This window comes from Fonsecaea nubica, assembly GCF_001646965.1.
Source record: "Fonsecaea nubica strain CBS 269.64 chromosome Unknown Scaff93, whole genome shotgun sequence".
NCBI classification, from domain to species: Eukaryota; Fungi; Ascomycota; class Eurotiomycetes; order Chaetothyriales; family Herpotrichiellaceae; genus Fonsecaea; species Fonsecaea nubica.
This window is the reverse complement of record NW_019173766.1, coordinates 90,446-109,496: the sequence shown is the minus strand read 5'-3', so window position 1 is coordinate 109,496 and position 19,051 is coordinate 90,446. Positions and strand designations below refer to the sequence as shown.

General features: G+C 52.5%; 5 protein-coding genes across 5 annotated transcripts; 4 read left to right on the top strand and 1 right to left on the bottom strand.

Annotated features, from left to right (window-relative positions):
- Positions 1–183: 183 nt before the first annotated feature.
- On the bottom strand, positions 184–869 carry AYO20_09735 (hypothetical protein; the record flags this gene model as incomplete). Its single annotated transcript, XM_022648004.1, has 2 exons — positions 184–719; positions 773–869. 2 exons carry the CDS (start codon positions 867–869, stop codon positions 184–186), a joined length of 633 nt encoding a protein of 210 aa, XP_022496052.1.
- A 1,399-nt stretch (positions 870–2,268) lies between these two features.
- On the top strand, positions 2,269–2,862 carry AYO20_09734 (hypothetical protein; the record flags this gene model as incomplete). Its single annotated transcript, XM_022648003.1, has 1 exon — positions 2,269–2,862. The coding sequence occupies one exon, from the start codon at positions 2,269–2,271 to the stop codon at positions 2,860–2,862; it is 594 nt and encodes a 197-aa protein (XP_022496051.1).
- Positions 2,863–5,518: 2,656 nt separating this feature from the next.
- Positions 5,519–8,978, top strand: AYO20_09733 (hypothetical protein; the record flags this gene model as incomplete). The annotated part of the gene is made up of 6 exons (XM_022648002.1): positions 5,519–5,702; positions 5,752–5,906; positions 5,960–6,053; positions 6,102–6,330; positions 6,378–8,851; positions 8,902–8,978. The coding sequence occupies 6 exons, from the start codon at positions 5,519–5,521 to the stop codon at positions 8,976–8,978; spliced, it is 3,213 nt and encodes a 1,070-aa protein (XP_022496050.1).
- Positions 8,979–12,112: 3,134 nt separating this feature from the next.
- Positions 12,113–13,941, top strand: AYO20_09732 (hypothetical protein; the record flags this gene model as incomplete). Its single annotated transcript, XM_022648001.1, has 3 exons — positions 12,113–12,168; positions 12,229–12,385; positions 12,454–13,941. The coding sequence occupies 3 exons, from the start codon at positions 12,113–12,115 to the stop codon at positions 13,939–13,941; spliced, it is 1,701 nt and encodes a 566-aa protein (XP_022496049.1).
- A 957-nt stretch (positions 13,942–14,898) lies between these two features.
- Positions 14,899–19,005, top strand: AYO20_09731 (hypothetical protein; the record flags this gene model as incomplete). Its single annotated transcript, XM_022648000.1, has 2 exons — positions 14,899–15,135; positions 15,181–19,005. 2 exons carry the CDS (start codon positions 14,899–14,901, stop codon positions 19,003–19,005), a joined length of 4,062 nt encoding a protein of 1,353 aa, XP_022496048.1.
- Between the last annotated feature and the right edge of the window lie 46 nt (positions 19,006–19,051).

The window sequence follows — 19,051 nt, the reverse complement described above, 5'->3', positions numbered from 1 at the left end:
CCGAAGGGTGGCCCTAATGCCGTCAATGCCATTAAAAAGCATCCATACCAGCGCCTCTGCCAAAAATGCTTCACAACTGACTTTTCGACCAAAATTTCCGACTGCACCGGCCTGGGTCCGGGTGTCCAGGCAGATCGTTTTCCAACCTTCACTAGCGTAAAAGTCTCTTTCTTTGAAGATGTATCAGAGCATGCAGCTGAAGCCGACAAAGATGCCAGCTGCAATGACACCAAGACCATAGACCTGTCCAATGTTGATCACCAGCCTTGATGCAGCAGAGCTACCAGATCCGCTGTTTCCATCTGAAGCAGCAGTTGTCGTAGCAGACGAGCCACCTCCAAAGCCAGTGTATACAACCCCGTCAGAGGCAGTAGAAGCCGCAGACCCCACGGCCGATGTAGTGGAAGGCATTGTTGTGATTGTGCTTGTATTTACTCTTGTTGGGTTGAGTGCTCCACACGGATGATTTTGTACGCATGCTGCTGCACAGCTATTGTCGGTACCGCAAGCCTGTTGACATTGGGTGTTGTACTCTGTGCAGATATAATAGGGGAGGGTTTGGGAGTATTCGGAGGCGTTGGGAGAGAGTCCGCTGGAGCATATGCAAGAATAAGTGAGGGCAACAGGGTCACAGGAATTATCGTAGGTGGCTGCAGAATTGTCGGCCTCTTGCAGACAAATCAGAGGACATTGAGCGATCTGTGAGTCGCACCACGATTCTGTTCACACGACCATCAGCAACATTCAGGTGGCAGAGAGACCAAAGACTCACGTCTTGTTGACAGAGGTACTGAGTTGGGGTCAATGGTCTGTGTGATGGCCAACCGGGCCAGAGCAGCGAGAGCAGCGGTGACAAGGAAGTATTGCATATTGATTAAGAGAGCTGCTTTTCAATCTCTGGCAAAGAATCACCGTATCAAGGCGAGTTTGGTGGTTATTAGATGCTGGAGGACGTGGGAAAGAAAGTAGAAGAGATAATGAATACAGCAGAAAGATATTGCTGTTTACCTTGAAGAACGAGAGAAAATGAGGTTTGTTACTTGAAGGAAGAAGTGAAGAGAGCGAGCAGCAGAAACAGCAGCAGTAGTAGCGAGCAGCAGACATGCCCATAAAAAAGGGCGGAGGAGGCAAGGGTTCTGGCGAGAGTGGTATGCCACTATCCAACCATCACCATGACCGGTTTGGGTTGGTGTTGAAGCCACTTGGCCGGGTTGGGGGGCAGGCTCACTTCCCGCCACTGAGAATGTCTCCAGCATCGTTCTCCAGAGGCTAAGAGATTCTAGCCCATCACAGGGACCTTCTCTGTAGTATGTGCCCCAGCAACAAAAGTCTCAAGTGCATGACTGTGGCACACATGCGTGCAGAAGGAGGTTGACTTGTCTCAGGCGTTGACAGAAAGTCCGTGGTGTTTTGCGGAGCTGTCAAACACTTTGTCGAGGGCAAAGGTGCATGAGGTCCAATAGTAGCTGGAGCCCGAATTCCGGGGGCTCCACGGCGCGCAGTTCCAGCGCCAATGACACCCAAGAGCCCTATAACTAGCGACCCCAGCGACCTCTGTAGGTGCTTCTACTTGGAGGTTAGATTCACCTCGTAAGATGATAGAACGCACATGATCTCCACATCCTTGTTTGCCCTTGGTGCATTTGGTGCCCTTGGCCCAAATCCCAGAGTTCCAGAGAGGCGTTCGTTGATGCGCTCTCGGCGGTGGCTACTCAGATACCAACCTTCTAGAGGACTCCGTCTTCGGTATTGGTATTTGGTAGTAAATCCCATCTATCCTTCCGCTGATTGTATCATCGAGGTGCCAGTGTTTGTCATTTTGATCAACTTCCACGGGAAATAAAGAGATCGACACTCAGATCAATGCTGCTCTTGGCCATTCCACTTTCCTTCCGACTCGTATTATTCCCTTCCTGTACCCCAAGATAGCTAGTGGACAACATCAAAGAATGGCGCTTCACCTGACGCTTTGCTCAATACAGTCACCTGCATTGGTGCCATCTTTCTAGCTGCGGGTTTTTCGGGCTTTTGCAACCTTTTTTTCAATCCTTCATTTTTTGCTCTGAAACATTTGCAAAGTTCGTCACCTTACTTGCATCACACAAATCCTTCCTGCAGGCGGGGCTATCTCTGTCCAGATCACGCCCGCTGCGTGAACATCCCAGCTTTACCTCATGATCCGTTGACCACACCTAGCCACACGAAAAACTCTCCGGCAGTGTTCCTCTTTGGAAACACCGTAAATCGGGTCTGCGACTGCGCACATGCATGGAGAACTCTCGTTCCGTCCCAATCGCCACATTGGTTTCAGATCAACCGAAACGAGAATCCGTAGCTGCGCCCGGCACTGAACCGTCGGGCGACCGGCTTCAAGGCTCGTCTACCCCTCCACCCTACTGGCAACCTAATAGAGAGCCATCCTCTGAGGAGCTGACCATCACCCGACCTCCCCCCATCTCTCTTGAGGATCATACCTTATCCAGAGAACCTAGCAGGGCGGCGCTCTGGGCAAAATCAATCTCCATTGATGAATATGTCATCGTCCAAGGGAACCCTACCGGAGTGGGCGCCTACGTGGTATACAATGTTAATGTCCAGACGCTTGATGGAGGCCCCATGACAATTCGAAAGCGATATTCCGAGTTCGATGAGCTTCGAGCCAAGTTGGTCAAAGCCTATCCTCAGTCAACCAGGTCGTCGCTTCCGCCTCTTCCTCCCAAGAGTGCCATTTACAAGTTCCGGCCTAAATTCCTCGAGAAAAGACGCGAAGGACTGGCGTATTTCCTTAATTGTGTCATGCTCAATCCAGAATACGCGGGTTCTACGATTGTGAAAGACTTCATCTTTCCACCAGACGCATGAAATGTGTCGATCGTGGGACCGGGGCATATTCTGCTGGCTCCAGATCTAGCAGCAATGAGAAGATCCTTTTCTCTGTGATAGCCGCGGACAGCACAACCTCTTCGCATCGTGGCCCTAATTTCTCAGACTACAGAAAGCCTTTGTAGTCGGAGTCGCGCTTGGCCTTCCCCTCCGCCCAGGACAATCCTCATATGCGCAATATCTTCCTCATCATACTTGGGCGGAGCAAGGTCTCGACGATCTTCCTTCCGCTACCCACTTGGTCGGCCCCGGGAAATGGGACACATGCTCGGCGGGTTGGAAGTCGCAATGAGCGCGGCAGTGCCACATCTGACCCGGGAACAAAATGGTTCAGCTTAACCCCCACCACCGATGGTTTCTCCAGAGCTATAGTCCTTGGACCAGCCCGACTCATACAAAGTAAACCCTTCGACCGCCGATGCTTCCAGTTCGTCGGCAGCCATGTTGACCACATCCTTCAAGTGACCAACTATGGTGATCTTGATATGCTGCTGACTAAATCATATCGTCATGACTTTTGAAGCATCATCTTGGAACAAAATATTTGAAGTGGTTTTCGCAGCTAGGAAGGACGTTTGGAGCGGTTGAAATCGGGACAGCAATATCCCCATTGAGCCTCTGCTCATCTCCTGAGGCAAGCACCGTTCTAAAGTTGCATGCGGCGTGTTTCTTTTGTGGCACTAGTTGTTTCATTAGTTACGTCATGACTTGACGGTGCGTGGACGAGGTCACTGTGCTCCTGAAGTCAGTAGTCACAGTCAGTCAGTCATGCGTGTGAGTCCATTTGCGGAATGGCGCATCGGCGGCGAGGCTGCGATTCAGCCCAGCCAACAGTTGGAAAGGAACATTTCTTGTCACAACCAGGCGTACGAGCATCAAAAGGAGAAATTAGGGTGAACATGTCCTATGCAATTAGCCGGCAGCATACAAAACCAGGCCCGATTGCAAGAATTCTTGGATATTCGAATTGAAGCAAGAGGACACAAATCCAGGGCGGATGCACGAACCCATGAGGATGTCGGAGTATATAAGAAGTTGGAGCATGACTCCGCCAGCCAGCGCGAGATTTCCCCTAAAGTGATCGGACTGGTTGAAGATAGGCAAATCTCGGACTAATCTGCGACAAGGAGAGTATCCAGTCAATCTTAAACGATCATCAAAGCCCCCACCAGAGTGACTATGCAGTCGCTACCCTCCCTGCCTGGCACGAGCGTGTTACCCTAATATTTAACGGGCCCCTGCACCAAAGTCAAATGTGACGGCACCTATTGTGGCTTGCAGCATCGGTACTCACTTGGATTGCTTTTACCCGTAGGAGTACGAGGTAGACTGAGTTGTGTGATGCCAGAGAAGAGAAAAGTGTCAATGTGTTGCCCAGATACACTCACTTGGTATGCCATCTTCAACCACCTCATACGCCATGTGCTCTTGTACAGGTTGGGCTTGGCTGCTTGCGTGGCCTTGATCGACTTCTTCATGTCTCGCGTGGCACTGATCTGATAGGAGGTGCAGTTTCTCACCCGCTTGACTCGAGACTCACGAGGTGACACGGGCAGCCACGGGCAAGTGCTTCCCCCCAATTCAAGCAAATGGGGACTGGCGGAATCGAGACATTCCTTACGATCCTAACCTGAACAAGCGGGCTGGACGCTGAGCTAGAATCCAAGGTTTGGGAGACTGGGACCTGCGGCGTGGATCAGTCGCAGGACGGAGTGGCTCTCATTGGTGTTTGGCTGGAGGGACAGCAAAGCCCAAGTTTGAGGTCACCCAGGTAAGCCTGAGAAAACCCCCACCGCCATCCACAGCCTAAAAGTTCCGACGACCGTTTGGGCAATCCAGGTAGCAATTGGCTCCCGATGGGCGGTGGGTGGGAGTGGGTGGTCCCTGAATTTTGGGCGCCACCAACGAAGCCCAAACCCAACTAGACCAGATTCTGGCTTCCCAAAACCGCTTTTTCAAGTCACGGCTCGACACGTCGCGCTCCCCAGGAGTGAGGCTTCGAGCCGTTCCTCCTATCCTCGACGTTATCACATCTCTCTCACCTTTTCGTTTCGCTTCTCGTTTTCGCCCACAAAAGAAAAAGGCTGTCAGTCATCCCACCAGAGACCACGGGATACTGCGGCCTGTTCTGGGCTATAGCCAGTCTTCGTCCATCTCTTTGCACTTGTACCCAATCTTTTCGATTCATTGTTGTCCAACAACACCACTTTTCAAGCCCGCCAGGTCGCCGGACAACGCAGCAACGACAACAACTCATCTTCTCCCCTTTTTTTTCCCGCTTCCTCACATTCGCTTGCTCTGTTGGATTTCAAATTATTGAACCGCCCAAGTGCCTCGAAGTTTTCGGCTCACCGATTCGTCCAATGCCGGTAAACCCCTGAAATTACGCATCTTCAGTCCTGCATATGCAACTTGCCTGACTGCGAAGCATCACCACTTACCTTGTTAATTCGTCGTCACCTTTCTGTCCACCTTTCGCCCTACGGTCTTTCCTTCTTACTTACTCACCTGCATCCTGCGCATTTATCACTTTGTACGAATACTCAATCCGCCGCTCAGCGATCACTCGTCTGTTGTCGAACAGATGCAAAAGGACCACGAACTTACTCTCCACCATCTTTGAAAGTTTGGTACCATGCCATTCTTCTCAAAGGTCTTTAAAAGCAAGGATGGTCAGGGCAAAAGGGCCGCGGCGCCAGTCGCAAACGGAGACTCACACAAGAAGCCTCAGTGGTCGGATGCATGGGCGCGCACAAGGGTCGACCCTGACGAGGTGTCTGAACTCCTGCATTTATGCACGGCCGAGTTGAAGTCGAGAGGTCAGTCGCCACGGTTTCTACGAGCGTGTCGATACTTACTCTAGTCTAGCTCTCGATGTTCCCTTCTTACTGCTACCGTTTCGTCCATCGTCCGATCCATCTGCCGCGAGAACCTTTGTTCGCAATTTCTTTCTGCCACCTCACGATCGAGACCCCTTGCGGGGCTCCTTTTTGGAAACGGAACTTCGTATGACGGAAGTCATGGTATGGCACAAGGACGATATGGGTTTGTCTAAACCCTACTGACGGCCGTGTAGGTTCTAATAAGCGTGATGAAATGGTGCTGGGCACGTTTGCCCGGCGGTGTTGTAACATGGGAGGTTTATGAAGCATTCAGAGTCGGAGAAAAAGGTCAGACAAATTCCCAATCGTCGTGTCACCCGAGACTGACAAATCCAGACTCCGGCTTTGCGCGCGACGCATTCAGTACATTCATTCCAATCGGCGTTGAGTCGCCTGCTCGGCTTCAAATCATTCAAGACTTTTTTGACCTTCTTGCTTCGTTGGCAGCACATGGCAAGGCTAACGGACTGGGTGGCCACAAAGTTTCAAGATATGCCGGCTGGTGGGCATTTGAACACTATGATGCTGGAAAAGGGTTCGAGTCCGGATATCAATCATGGTCAACGTACGATGTCCTGAATTACTGCTGCGCCTTGTGTCTAACTTTGATAGTGCTGCTGATGCAACATCTCATCTCTTCTTCGCCTATCTACGATCCATGTCCCCTGGAGCAGGAAAAGCGAGCGGGATCCTGAGCCTTCCAAGATCACTACAACAACTTCTTGACTCGACCACCTACCCTCCAAAGCATGCTCTGTTGTCGAACGATACCACAAAGGTCGTGATGATCGTCGATGTTGTCTCGCCAACTCCGTACGCTTTATTGCGGCGGGCTAAGAACTTTGAATATCGAGACGATGACCGAGGTCTACAGCAATTTGCCAGTTATGACGACCCTGTTCAGGCTCTTACCGACGAATGTCGTCGCGTGCTCAAAGCGATCTCTTCGGCAAATCAATCCCAGGTCTCAAATGCGAAGACATCCACCAGCCTGACAGACCCGTCATGGTCACGATTTGAAGATATTGGCTTTGGCAGCTCCCTCGAGGATGAAGAAGAAGAGGATGACGGACTGCTTGGTCCTAGAGTCGTCTCGAAGCGACCCATGCACGCCTCAGTCCGGGGAGGAGGGTTTCAAGATCTCGCCCGGCCAACAACTCCCTCATGGGCTGATTTTCTGTCCTCCGGATTTGCCGACGAACACGGTAACAAAGCACCCGCCCCTATCCTGCTCCCGCCCGACAAGATCCTCCCACCTATCAATACGATTGCGCCTAGAGGGCAGAGCTCGCAGTCGCACCGGAGGAACCTCGATACGCAGCTGAATCTCGATCCAGGCGAGTTGGCTAGCATCACCAAGGTCAATGTGGATGATTCCTTCTGGTGGGTCTGGATCAGTAGTCTTGCTTCAGAAGAGCCAACCTCGAGAAAAGCTGTGTTCGGTCGATGCGCCCTGGTCGAAACCATTTTCCCGGATGACAAATGGATGGTGATGGAAGAGCAGGTCAAAGGTGCTGCACCAGAACCTGCAGCCGGAGCATACATCGCCGAGAAGAAGAAGACGTTCCTGGGATTCACGACCAAACGTGGCCGGCTAACTCGACGGGGGTCGGGTTCAAAAAAGAGCCCTCTTTCACCCGAAGCCCAATTCTCCACCAACAACAGAGCCACGTTAGCGCCAGATCAACAGGCTAAGATCCAGAAAGCAGCGGCCGAGCTATCTAGGAGAAAAGAGGCTGAACAGAAGGAGGAGCAAGCCGTTCTGGCAACTCGTCGTGGACGTATGCAGGAGCCCATTGTAGCGTCCAAGACCAACAGCATCTTCACACTAGGTCCATTGATCAAGGACGAAGCTTCGCCAGCGTTGCAATGGGCAAGTCAGTATGACAAGAAGGCCATCCGGGCTAAGTACCTGGGCGACTCACTGGCCGGAAAAGGCTCCCGTGAACTGTTGAACTTGCCTCAAAACGGCCTAGGAATTAGCAGGTCGACATCGACGCTGTCTGTGGTCAGCAAGAATAAGGACCTCCCACCAGCACCGGCTGAGAAAGTGTCGCGCCCGGCTCTTGTCGAGAGATCTCAGTCTGCTGAGTCTCCAGCTGGGACACCGATTGTCATAGAGCCTGCTCCAATTCCTGCCGAATCAACGATCCCAGTCCAAACCCCAACATTGACAGAGGCAGCAGAAGTGCCTCTGCCACCAGCGACGCCAGAAATCGTAGAGCCCCCCAAGCATCAACCCGCTAAATTGAGAAAATCTCTGGATCAGCAACGTCGTTCGCCTGAGCAGAAAAAACCGAGGGGAAAGACTCCGACCGGGCCGCCTCCCGTACAGAAAACTAGCGGCATTCGACGTCTGTTTGGAACCAAGCGATCCAAGTCACGGGAATCAAGAGTGCCAGAACCACCTGAGTCACCAGTCAACGTGGATGAAGATCCCGCCGTTGCTGCAGCCAGACGTGCCCTGGAGGGCAAACCTGCGCTCCAGGCAGCAGCCTCAGAATCCCCACCCTTAAGTCCTGGACACTTCCAACGCCTTGCAACTGTTAAAGCTTCCCAGTCTCCAGCACCTGTAGTCCATGAAGCTCCAGAGACGCCGAAGATGACGGCGGCGTCGATACAAAGAGAAGCGACCCCAGAACTGTCCAGGGACCCGGAGGTATTCGATCAAGTTGTTGCACCGCCGCGGACTCGCCGCGACGAGGAATACGACCAGCTCTCTCGAGTAGACACGAACGAACGCGAGCATGCTGATCGTGAGTTCTCGACGTTTGATCAAGGGCCGCTAGTTGATCAGCCAGCCTTCGTACCTGTGGATACACCTCCCAGAGAAGAGTTTTTGACACCTATCGAGGAACCTCCCCATGCGCCGATCAGCCTCCATTCCGGCCGATCGTTCCAGCAGACGGAGAGCTCCGTAGAGGAGGAAGACGGACCAGCCCTTACGCAACAGGTCAGTCCTGGTGACCGATGGGCTCAGATTCGGCGAAACGCAGCCGAGAGAGCAGCGAGACAATCGGAGGAGCAGACCTCGCGGAGTCGTACAGAAACACGAACTGACGATGGGGAAACCAGTGGGGAAGAGAGTAAGTTCTGGAGCACAGTCGTTCAGGGGTCGAGGCTAACGATGCAATAGCAATTGAATCACGGGTTGCACGAATCAAGGCCCGAGTGGCTGAATTGACTGGAAATATGGACAGCAACCGCCGATAAATTCAGCCACAAAGTGAAGATTAAGCAGCAATAAACATACAGCATCTACACCTCGGGCAGCACATAGTGCAGTCACATCCGACGACAGTTCCCTTTTTGCACGCGATTGCGATCGAGTTTTGCGCAGAAAAGACAGCAAGGCGTTTATGTGTGTTGAATTTTGGGGGTTGCAGCTTATGTGTGTCCAAGATACCACCTTCGCGTTATTCTACGCCGATGACAACCTTTCTCTCCTTTTCTTTCTCATTTGTGTGAGCGTTTGGCAACATGATCCACCTGAGCTGCGGGACAGCACCATAATAATACACCCTTTCCATCCTTTTTCTGCGTTCTCCCCTGTTAACTGTGTTGGTTGTGGGCAAATGAGGTGGGAAAACTAATAACCCGTTGATATTGGTTTGAGCTTGAGGGTCTAGACGCGGGGTGAAAGCTTTTCTTGGGTTCCCTTGGTGGAGGCACATTTGGGGGATTGAAGACAGTCGGGACCATCAGGAGAGAGAGAGAGGAGTGGATGGCCAGATTGTGGTCAGTGGAGGCGCAAGTCAGAGCGGAAGCTATAGACGACATGGTACCCTTGAATCCTCGAGAACAGGTTATGGAGCCAGATACTATTTCGACTCACAACCTCCAAGTACATGTATCGGAGGGCGGTCTGGACAATAGCCGACCACGTTCAGACATCTTTGGGATCCTGAACTATGTGCTGTCTCCCCATGCTGGCGGGTTAGGGCGTATTCAAAGAACAAATGGTTTGTACAGGTCGGCTTGATTCTGACTATTTCTGATTGAAGGATGAGGCGAAGCTTCCTGAACGGAAGCTTGAGGAGCCGACATGTTGGGGCCCCGGGGCCAAAGATATAATTCTCGAAATGTAAGCCAAAGCCAGGGGGGAGGGGGGTCATTAACATACAAGTGCGGCAATAAACTCCGAGGTCGAGCAAGTCCGCTCGGCCATTGTCAGGTGAGAAAGGAGTCTGGTATGCATGATTGTTGAAGGCATCCTATTTCCCTATTCAGGAGGGTATACACAACGTGCATCTTGTAAACCGATTACTCATTGAATCCCTGATCCTGCTCGGCGAGGAATCCATGGTGGATATTCATGCCTGAGATACGCGAGTGGATGGGTTCGCATGCGCGAAATGCATGTGATTTGGTTATTGAGTTCAGCCTCGCCCTAGCGCTGGCAAGGCTCGGCCGTGTCTATCTCTCTAGCCATCAATTCGTCGATCTACGTCGGTTTCGAGCACCTGAATTTTCCTTAGGTGGGTTACAGCGATAACTGGATCTGAATGGCGGGCATATTCAGATGAGTTTACTGGGATGCAACCAGGTATTCGCACGACGTAGGGGAACTGTGTACTCGTATTGGTACATGATCGACGACCGTGCAAAACGACAATGCATAGATTGATCCTCTGTTGAGTATGACACCAGGATAGCATGCAGTCTGAGGAATTGCTAGTGCTCGCGTGGGCTGCTAAAAATAGTAGCGCTAGCATTTCAAGCGATCCAATCGCTGTCGCCCTCGCGACATGCCAAGTCACGTAAGAGCCGCAGATGAAATGGGCTAAAGGAGCCCGAAAGACTTGAAACACTAGGGCCGATGCAGTGGGGAGGTGGGTTGGTTGGGCTTACCACTTACCACATTCCTGCTTGTCTGCTGCGGAGAGGCGATCACTCTAGGCCTGGTGGTGCAGGGCGCTTACTGCTGATTTCCACTCATCTCCCTCTCTTCCCAATCATGAGACGTCCGTCCCATCGGCACCCGGAGCAGTCGAAGTCGAGACGAAAGATGCCGCCGCCGCCAGAAGAGTGATATTGATATTCGTACCACGGCTAAAGAGAGGGAACAATGGGAATGAACAATGAATGTTTGTGCGAGACGGGGACGTACAGAGGTTGCCGTGGGATAGAGGGAACAGCAGATATCAAAATGACTTCAGAGATTTTCTGTACTCGGTACCAGGTACGAGGTACACCTCGATACAAAGGGACCTAGCGTAACTACATAGGTATGTACAAGATACCGAGTACAGCAGGGTACATACTGATAGGTACCAAGGGACTCATATGACCACAAAGAGCATGTTCTGGCCCGGCCATTGCCCATCACTCAGCAACGCACCTTTCTCGGTGGCCATGTCTGCTGTGCAGATACCTGGCGACTTGGGTTCCGCGGTGATCCTCAGCGACCCTCAGCCTCCCTATAAGCACCCCCAAGGGTAATCAAGCGGAGTCCCTCGTAATAATCAAGCAACTGAGCCGGCGAGGCTCGTCGCCGCTTGAGTTTCGGGGATTTCTTGGTATTCCACTAGGCTTGCCCATTCCCAGAGTTTCTTTGCCTAGGGTGCGGAGGGTCTTGCCTAGCTAGGCAGGTTGGTCACCTTTGTTACAGGGACCTCCAGTTAGGAAAACCTGCCACCGAGAGCCGCCAGTGGTAGGCGTTGTAGCTATTGCCCCCTCCTCCCACACACGCCGCCTGGCCGCCCCTCAACCCAAACTCGAGGGGATGGTCGGCAAACCTCCAACGGGCTTCGGCTGCAGCTGCACCCTTTCGCACCGTGCGTCTGCAGCCTGCACTACTTACTTTTGCCCAACTTCTCCCTCGCCTGATTATTTCGACCCTTCTTTCTTCTATTCTATCTTTAGCATCCATTACCCACCGTGCACATCCACGCTTCAATTACACGCTTAACAGACGCCATCGAGCCAATCCACGATGCAATCGGTGTGAGCCTCAATTAGCAAGCCACAGCACCAGTCTGGAGTTACAATTACTTTTTGCTGTTACTTGTTCCAACCCGTCATCGCGCCCTTTGTTCTCTGGTTTGTCTTCATTGTCGCGACCGGGACAATCCAGTGTGTCCAAGTTGCCATCCTCGCCCACTCACCCGCACCCGCTCTCTCCTCAGTCGGATATCTGGACGACAGGGAACAAAGAGAGCTCGAGTATTTCCTTGTCTAATACACAATTTCCCCATCCGGGCTTCGGGCCTCCTCTTTGCCCAATTTCTTCTCTCTCGACAAAGCCACCTCGGTGTAGCCAAGTCGTTGAGACACTCGCCTCAGCTCACCAAGAGGTGCATTTGGGTCTTTGGCACATGCAAGATACGAGAAAAATTTAAACAACCATGGGTCGGAGGAAGATTGAAATCAGGGCTATTAAGGATGACCGAAACCGTTCAGTGTGAGTTGTGGTGGTGGTGTTTGGCTTATGTTTTGTGCAGTCCGCTAATTCCCCGGGCAGGACGTTCCTCAAGCGCAAAGGCGGTCTCTTCAAAAAGGCCTACGAGCTCTCTGTCCTGTGTTCGGTCGATGTCGCAGTCATCATATTTGGTCATAACAAGAAGCTCTACGAGTTTTCGTCCGGAGACATCAATGAAACACTGCGAAGATATCAATATGTGAGTTGAGAGTCCTGAACCAAATCTCTTTGGAGGTGGGAATTTTTGTGCTGACATGCTGCTGTTAGTACGGAGCACCCCATGAACACAAAGGCCCTCCTGATTTCAAGAACAAGGGCGGCGAGGAGGACGAAGACGAGGATGAGGATGAAGAGCACCCTGCGCATGCCCGAGAGGACTCGCTGCCACCCCATCATCTCCCTCCCCAGTTACAACACCACAACTCTTTTGCGCACATCCAGCAGCCCATGGCGTCCGTCTCACCTCCAATGCCCAATGGCATGTTTCAGCCTCGACACGGCACACCGCAACCACCTCATATGATTTCGAGGCCGCCCTCCCAGAATATGATCCGCCGAACGAGCTCCAACTTGGTTCCCATGCAACATCCTCATCCTACTCCTCCCCCGCCACAGAATGGGTTTGCCTACGTACCGAACCCACCCATTTACAACCCTCAAGGAACACCGCCTGTCCCTCCACAGCCTTCACCTCAGCCTCAATTTCAGACATTTCCCCCTCAGCAGCAACAGCAGCAGCAACAGCAAGCACAAGCACCACCACCACCACTTCCACAATCCCACCAGCAGATGCAACAGGCGCACCAGCAGTACCTACAAGAACAGAGACGGCTTTCACAGCCGCCTCCGGTCTCTCAACCAAGTCTACAGCCTCCACCTCAAGCAGAAGCCCGGGTCTCACCTCAACCGGAACAGTTAAACCTCCGACCTCCGGAGCAAGCTACACCACCTCAGCCCAAGCATCTGTCGTCTAAGTCGAGAAGTATATTTACTCCGATAGATGAGGGTGGCTCGGTTTTGATGCAGCACTTCTTCGGCGCTTCAGAACCCAAACCCCAACCGAAGAAGGAAGACGAGTCGCCAGATCTCAAACCTCCACCCCGTAGCACAACGGCCCCAACCATCCCTCGACCCAATTCGCAGGGGGCTCGACCGCAGACCACTGTCCCGGAATTTGCTCCGCCTACTCGAACTAATACTTCGGGATCCAAATCCGGAGCTCGACCCAAGTTGAACCTTCAGATACCTTCGGAAGCAGAGGACAACGATTCGGCCACCGGAGGGTCGCCATCACAGTCTGCTAACCCGTCAGCAAACCCAGCCAGAGGCTCGGACCATATCGTCTTACCACCACCCTCGCCGAGTGCTTCGGCGGTAATGTCAGCTGGCGCATCAGGACCACCAAATCCTTTTGCCCGGCCACCACCACCTACTTCGAATGCAAACCGCGATGCATACAATGACAATCGGAATAACATCGAAACGCCCATCTCCGCCTTACCAAGTCGGTACATGAACAACGATCTCCTGCCGAGCCCGAGCAATTTCTTCAGCGAGTGGGACCGAATGTCTGCTGTATTACCGAGCCCTCTCGTGTTCCCGACGCCTGCTGATGCCAAAGCGCTGGGATTCGGAAGTAGAGATGCAGCTCGAGAAGCTGCGAGCGAGCAAGCGAATGGGGAAAAAAGGAAGGGGAGTGTTGATATGGGGGACAAAGAAGGGGATATCAAGAAACTCAAAACTGGCGCCAGTTGATGTTCTTACTCAACGTGCAAATGGTGAGGGATTTTGCCAACGGTGAATTGTCGTTGGACGAACCTGCTTTACCACTGACGGTCTGGCCGAATTTGCGCGACCACGACCAAATTAGTCCAGTTAACCAAAAACAAAAAGCAACTTCACGACCTGTTACGGCTGCAATATTACTGGAGTTCCGGTCGCTCAGCTTGATTGCCAAATATATTCATTCTGCTCGGTTGAGATCTTTGATAGCGATGTCACACTTTGTGGGTGGTTTGTGCTGGCATAGCGGGTGGGAGTTCTGGATTTTTACAGAGGGTGCTCTCACGTAACATGGACTGGGGTGACGGTCAGGTAACTCAAAGTTGGATCTACGGTTCAGACTCGGGAGGTACATGGACAGGCTGCTAAGAACGACGTTGGGTGCACCGTGAAGGTCGATATGTTGGACACTTGTTTAGATTCCTGACCGAAGAGAGATGCGTCTCCCGAAGACCAATGTGTTGTGGGCAGATGGAATGGATTATATTCGAGTAAGGCCTTCTCTTGATGAAGCCAGCCTTAGAGCCTGGACCAGAGTAATATGGGTGATGAAAGGGAGATCTTACTCATGAACGGGATACCTGTAGTTGATGAGGGTGGAAAATGAAATCTATTAATTTTGAACTGGAGGTGTATTTTGTCCTTTTTTCTACCCTCTCATATTGGCCGCAGTTGGCGATTTGGAGGGAAGATGTTGGCCGCAGTTGGCTATTTGGGGGGGGGAGACGTTGACCTTGGACCTTGAAGGTGCCGGCTTCGGAGATTCAAGCCTTGTGGGGCTCCGGACTTCGGCATCTGGAACAATCTGAAGCCGAGATCTCGAAAGTGACACCATCAATTAAGCAACCAAAGAAACCAAACAATTACACAACCGAGCAATCCAAGCAACCAAGAGCGGAACCATCAATACCAGGGAGAAAAACTATCATGATGTCGTCGATCCCGCATTCACGTATCGTCAACCTATCACAGCCTATCACAACTTCTCGCGTTATGGACCCGACATTGTCCAAGATCCTAGGCCAATCTTGGCTGCTTGACGTCCTCGATGTTTGGCCAAGCATGATCTCTTGTGTCCAGCATTCAAGTCCAGGCAGAACTCTGGGCATTGAGCTCACCGAAAAAGAGATATATAGACGACTGTTTCACACACGGACACACGACGGTGTGAGTCGTCCACGAAGTATCGCGGGTTGATGACACCCTTCTCAGTGTCTAGTATTCCTCGAAGCTTCAGCAGACCAGATGACGAGCACGCCAGAGAAATCGCCCTTGAGCCCCGATGGCGAGGTGCCAGCTCCTCAACAAGCTGAGAAAGAGAAACAGCCCGAAGGTAGCATCAAGGACTATTTTCGCATCTTTCAGTATGCCGACGGCTATGACTGGGTGTTGAATGCGATTGCGCTCATTAACAGCATTGCTTCGGGGGCAACACTTCCCTTGATGACCTTGGTCTTTGGCACCTTTACAACCAAGTTCAACAACTTCGCCAGTGGCACGTCAACACCACAACAGTTCAGGGACGACGTGGACCATTTTGTCCTGTGGTTCATCTACCTCTTCATAGGTAAATTCGGGACAACCTATATATCAACCGCGACCATTAGCATCTCGGCAATACGCACCACCCGCACTTTCCGGAAGAAATTTCTTGAAGCTACTCTACGGCAGGAGATCTGGCATTTCGACAAGCAGACCAATGGAGCGACAGCCACCCAAGTAACCACCAATGGCAATCGAATTCAGACCGGGATTGCTGAGAAGTTGGCCTTCGTCATCTCTGGGCTTTCTACTTTTTTGGCCTCGTTCGTCGTAGCCCTGGCTGCGCAATGGAAACTGGCCCTAATCACCATGTCTGTGATACCCGCAATTTTCATCGTCACCGGCGTCTGCATTGCGATTGATGCGGCACAGGAGGCGAGGGTCCTCCGCATATACTCTCGAGCCGCGGTCCTTGCCGAGGAGGTCTTCTCGTCAATCCGAACAGTCCACGCTTTCTACGCGCAGAAGAAAATGGCTCAGAAATACGACGTTTTCCTGGAAGAAGCCCACAAAGAAGGCAACAAGAAGTCTCCCAACTATGGAGTCCTCTTCTCGATGCAGTTTTTCTTTGTCTATGCGGGAATCGCACTATCGTTCTGGAAAGGATTTAGAATGTACCAGAGCGGCGAAGTTGAGAACGTTGGCGATGTCTTCACGGTGGTTTTGTCGGTCATTATCGCTTCCTCGTCAATCTCGACCATTGCGCCGCAAATTCAAGCTATCACGAACGCATCGTCTGCTGCTTCGGAACTGTTTAGTGTCATGGACAAGCCATCACTTCTAGACCCTCTCAATCCTGGGGGCGTACAGCCATCCTCATGTGAAGGCCACATCGAGATCACAGACCTGGACTTTGCTTATCCATCCCGACCAGCTGCTCAGGTTCTACGCGGACTGACCGTCAGCATCCCCGCCGGGAAGACCACGGCTCTAGTAGGAGCCTCAGGTTGTGGAAAGAGTACACTGGTGGGGCTCCTTGAGCGATGGTATCCTCCAACCGCAGGTCACATTACACTTGATGGAATCAAGTTGGATGAATACAATGTCAAGTGGTTGAGAAGCCAGATTCGCCTTGTACAACAGGAACCAGTGTTGTTTCGAGGAACCGTGTTCGAGAATGTCGCCAAAGGTTTTCTCGATGAGCAACGAAAATTCCCCCCTGAGAAGCAGATGGAATTGGTCCGAGAAGCCTGCAAGGCCAGTAATGCCGATGGCTTCATTAACGAACTTCCTCAAGGCTACGAGACTCAGGTAGGGGAGCGGGCTGGGACACTCAGTGGAGGTCAAAAACAGCGGATCGCCATTGCTCGCGGCATCATCTCCGATCCGAAGATCCTCCTTCTCGACGAAGCCACAAGCGCTCTTGATCCGACAGCTGAACGACTTGTCCAGGATGCTCTGAATCGGGTGTCGAAACACCGGACCACCCTGGTCATTGCACACAAACTAGCGACTGTGAAGGCCGCCGACAACATCGTGGTCATGTCCCACGGTCAGATAGTTGAACAAGGTACCCACCAGCAACTGCTCGATCTCAACGGTCATTACGCAAGGTTGGTTCGAGCTCAGGATCTCGGTGCTGCCGAAGAGCATGAGTCCAGCAAGCTTTTGAGCGAGAAACAGACCATCAATGTGACGGGAGAAGGGTTGGGGCTTCAACGAACAATCACCGCTGCGGCATCTGAGGGCGGCAACGCGGAAAGACGGACCAGCCCTGTCGGAACTCTCAACTACTCGCTCTTGCGATGTATCTACATCATGTTCTGTGAGCAAAAGTCACTGTACTGGTGCTTGGGAATCTCCGCCTTTGCTGCTCTTCTCAGCGGCGCGACGTACCCGGCCCAGGCCGTCCTTTTCTCCAAGCTCTTGACAATCTTCCAGTTGACAGGCAAGGCAGCCCGCGACCGAGCCGATATCTTTGCGTTGATGTTCTTCGTGGTCGCGATCGGCAACCTGGTGGCTTACTTTGTGATAGGGTGGTTAACCAACATCATTGGACAAACAGTCACTCATCGCTATCGGGCGGAAATGTTTCAACGTGTGCTTGACCAGGACATTGAGTTCTTCGACCTTCCAGACAACACGTCGGGGGCCTTGACCTCGAAGCTCTCTACTCTTCCCACTCAACTGCATGAACTGATTTCGTTCAACATCCTGCTCATCTTCATCATCGTGGTCAACGTGCTGGCGAGCAGCATTCTGGCTTTGGCTTATGGTTGGAAACTAGGCCTAACCGTGATATTTGGGATGCTTCCACCTCTGCTTTTGTCTGGCTATCTTCGCATCCGGCTGGAAACTAAGCTCGAGTCTCAGGTCTCGGACAAATTTGCGGAAAGTGGCGGGTTGGCCAACGAAGCCGTCTCATCGATTCGAACTGTGGCTTCGTTGACCCTTGAAGCCCATGTCCTGGAGGAGTACTCGCAAATGCTCAGCAGCATCGTTTTGAAGTCGACCCGGGCATTGGTGTGGACAATGTTCTGGTATGCTCTGTCGCAGTCGATCGTGTTCTTGGCCATGGCTCTTGGTTTCTGGTACGGAAGTAGGTTGTTGGCGTCAGGAGAGTACACTACCACACAATTCTACACCATCTATATCGGGGTGCTCTTTGCGGGCCAAGCAGCGGCTGAAATCTTTGGGTATACGACTTCCATCACCAAAGCTCGAAGCGCTGCCAACTACATACTCTGGCTGAGGACGTTGAAGCCGACCATCACGGAGACGGAAGCCAACCAAAACGAGGGGCCCGAAGGAGATGGACCTGTTGATTTTGAAGATGTCGAGTTCCGCTACCGCCAGAGAGAGACGTCGCGGGTGATTCGGGGCATCTCGATGAGCATCAAGCCGGGACAGTTTGCAGCTTTTGTTGGCGCGTCAGGCTGCGGCAAGTCGACTCTTGTGGCTCTTCTGGAGAGATTCTACGATCCCACATCGGGTCGGATCTGTTTCTCACACAAGGACATTGCGGCCATGTCACCCCGACTCTACCGCGGACACATGTCTCTCGTGCAGCAAGAACCGACATTGTACCAGGGCTCCGTCCGCGACAACGTTTCTCTTGGCCTCGACTTTGAACCCTCTGAGGACCAGATTCAGGAGGCATGCCGTAAAGCCAACGCCCTGGACTTTGTCATTTCCCTTCCCGAGGGGTTTGACACGCCGTGCGGATCGCGAGGGACGCAGCTGTCGGGCGGACAGAGACAGCGGATCGCGATCGCGCGGGCTCTGATCCGGAACCCCAAGCTCCTCCTGCTCGACGAGGCCACCAGCGCCCTGGACACGCTGTCGGAGAGGCTGGTACAAGCCGCGCTAGATGAGGCCGCCATGTCGCGGACCACGATTGCCGTGGCGCACCGACTGTCCACCATCCGCGAGGCCGACGTGATTTTTGTTATTGCAAACGGCAAGATTGCAGAGATGGGCACGCACGCCGAGTTGCAGCAGTTGAAGGGCCGGTACTATGAGATGTGTCTGGCGCAGTCGTTGGACAGGGCTTAGGTCGGCCAGCCCAGCTCAACTTGATCCAAAGGAGGTTGTTTGTTGG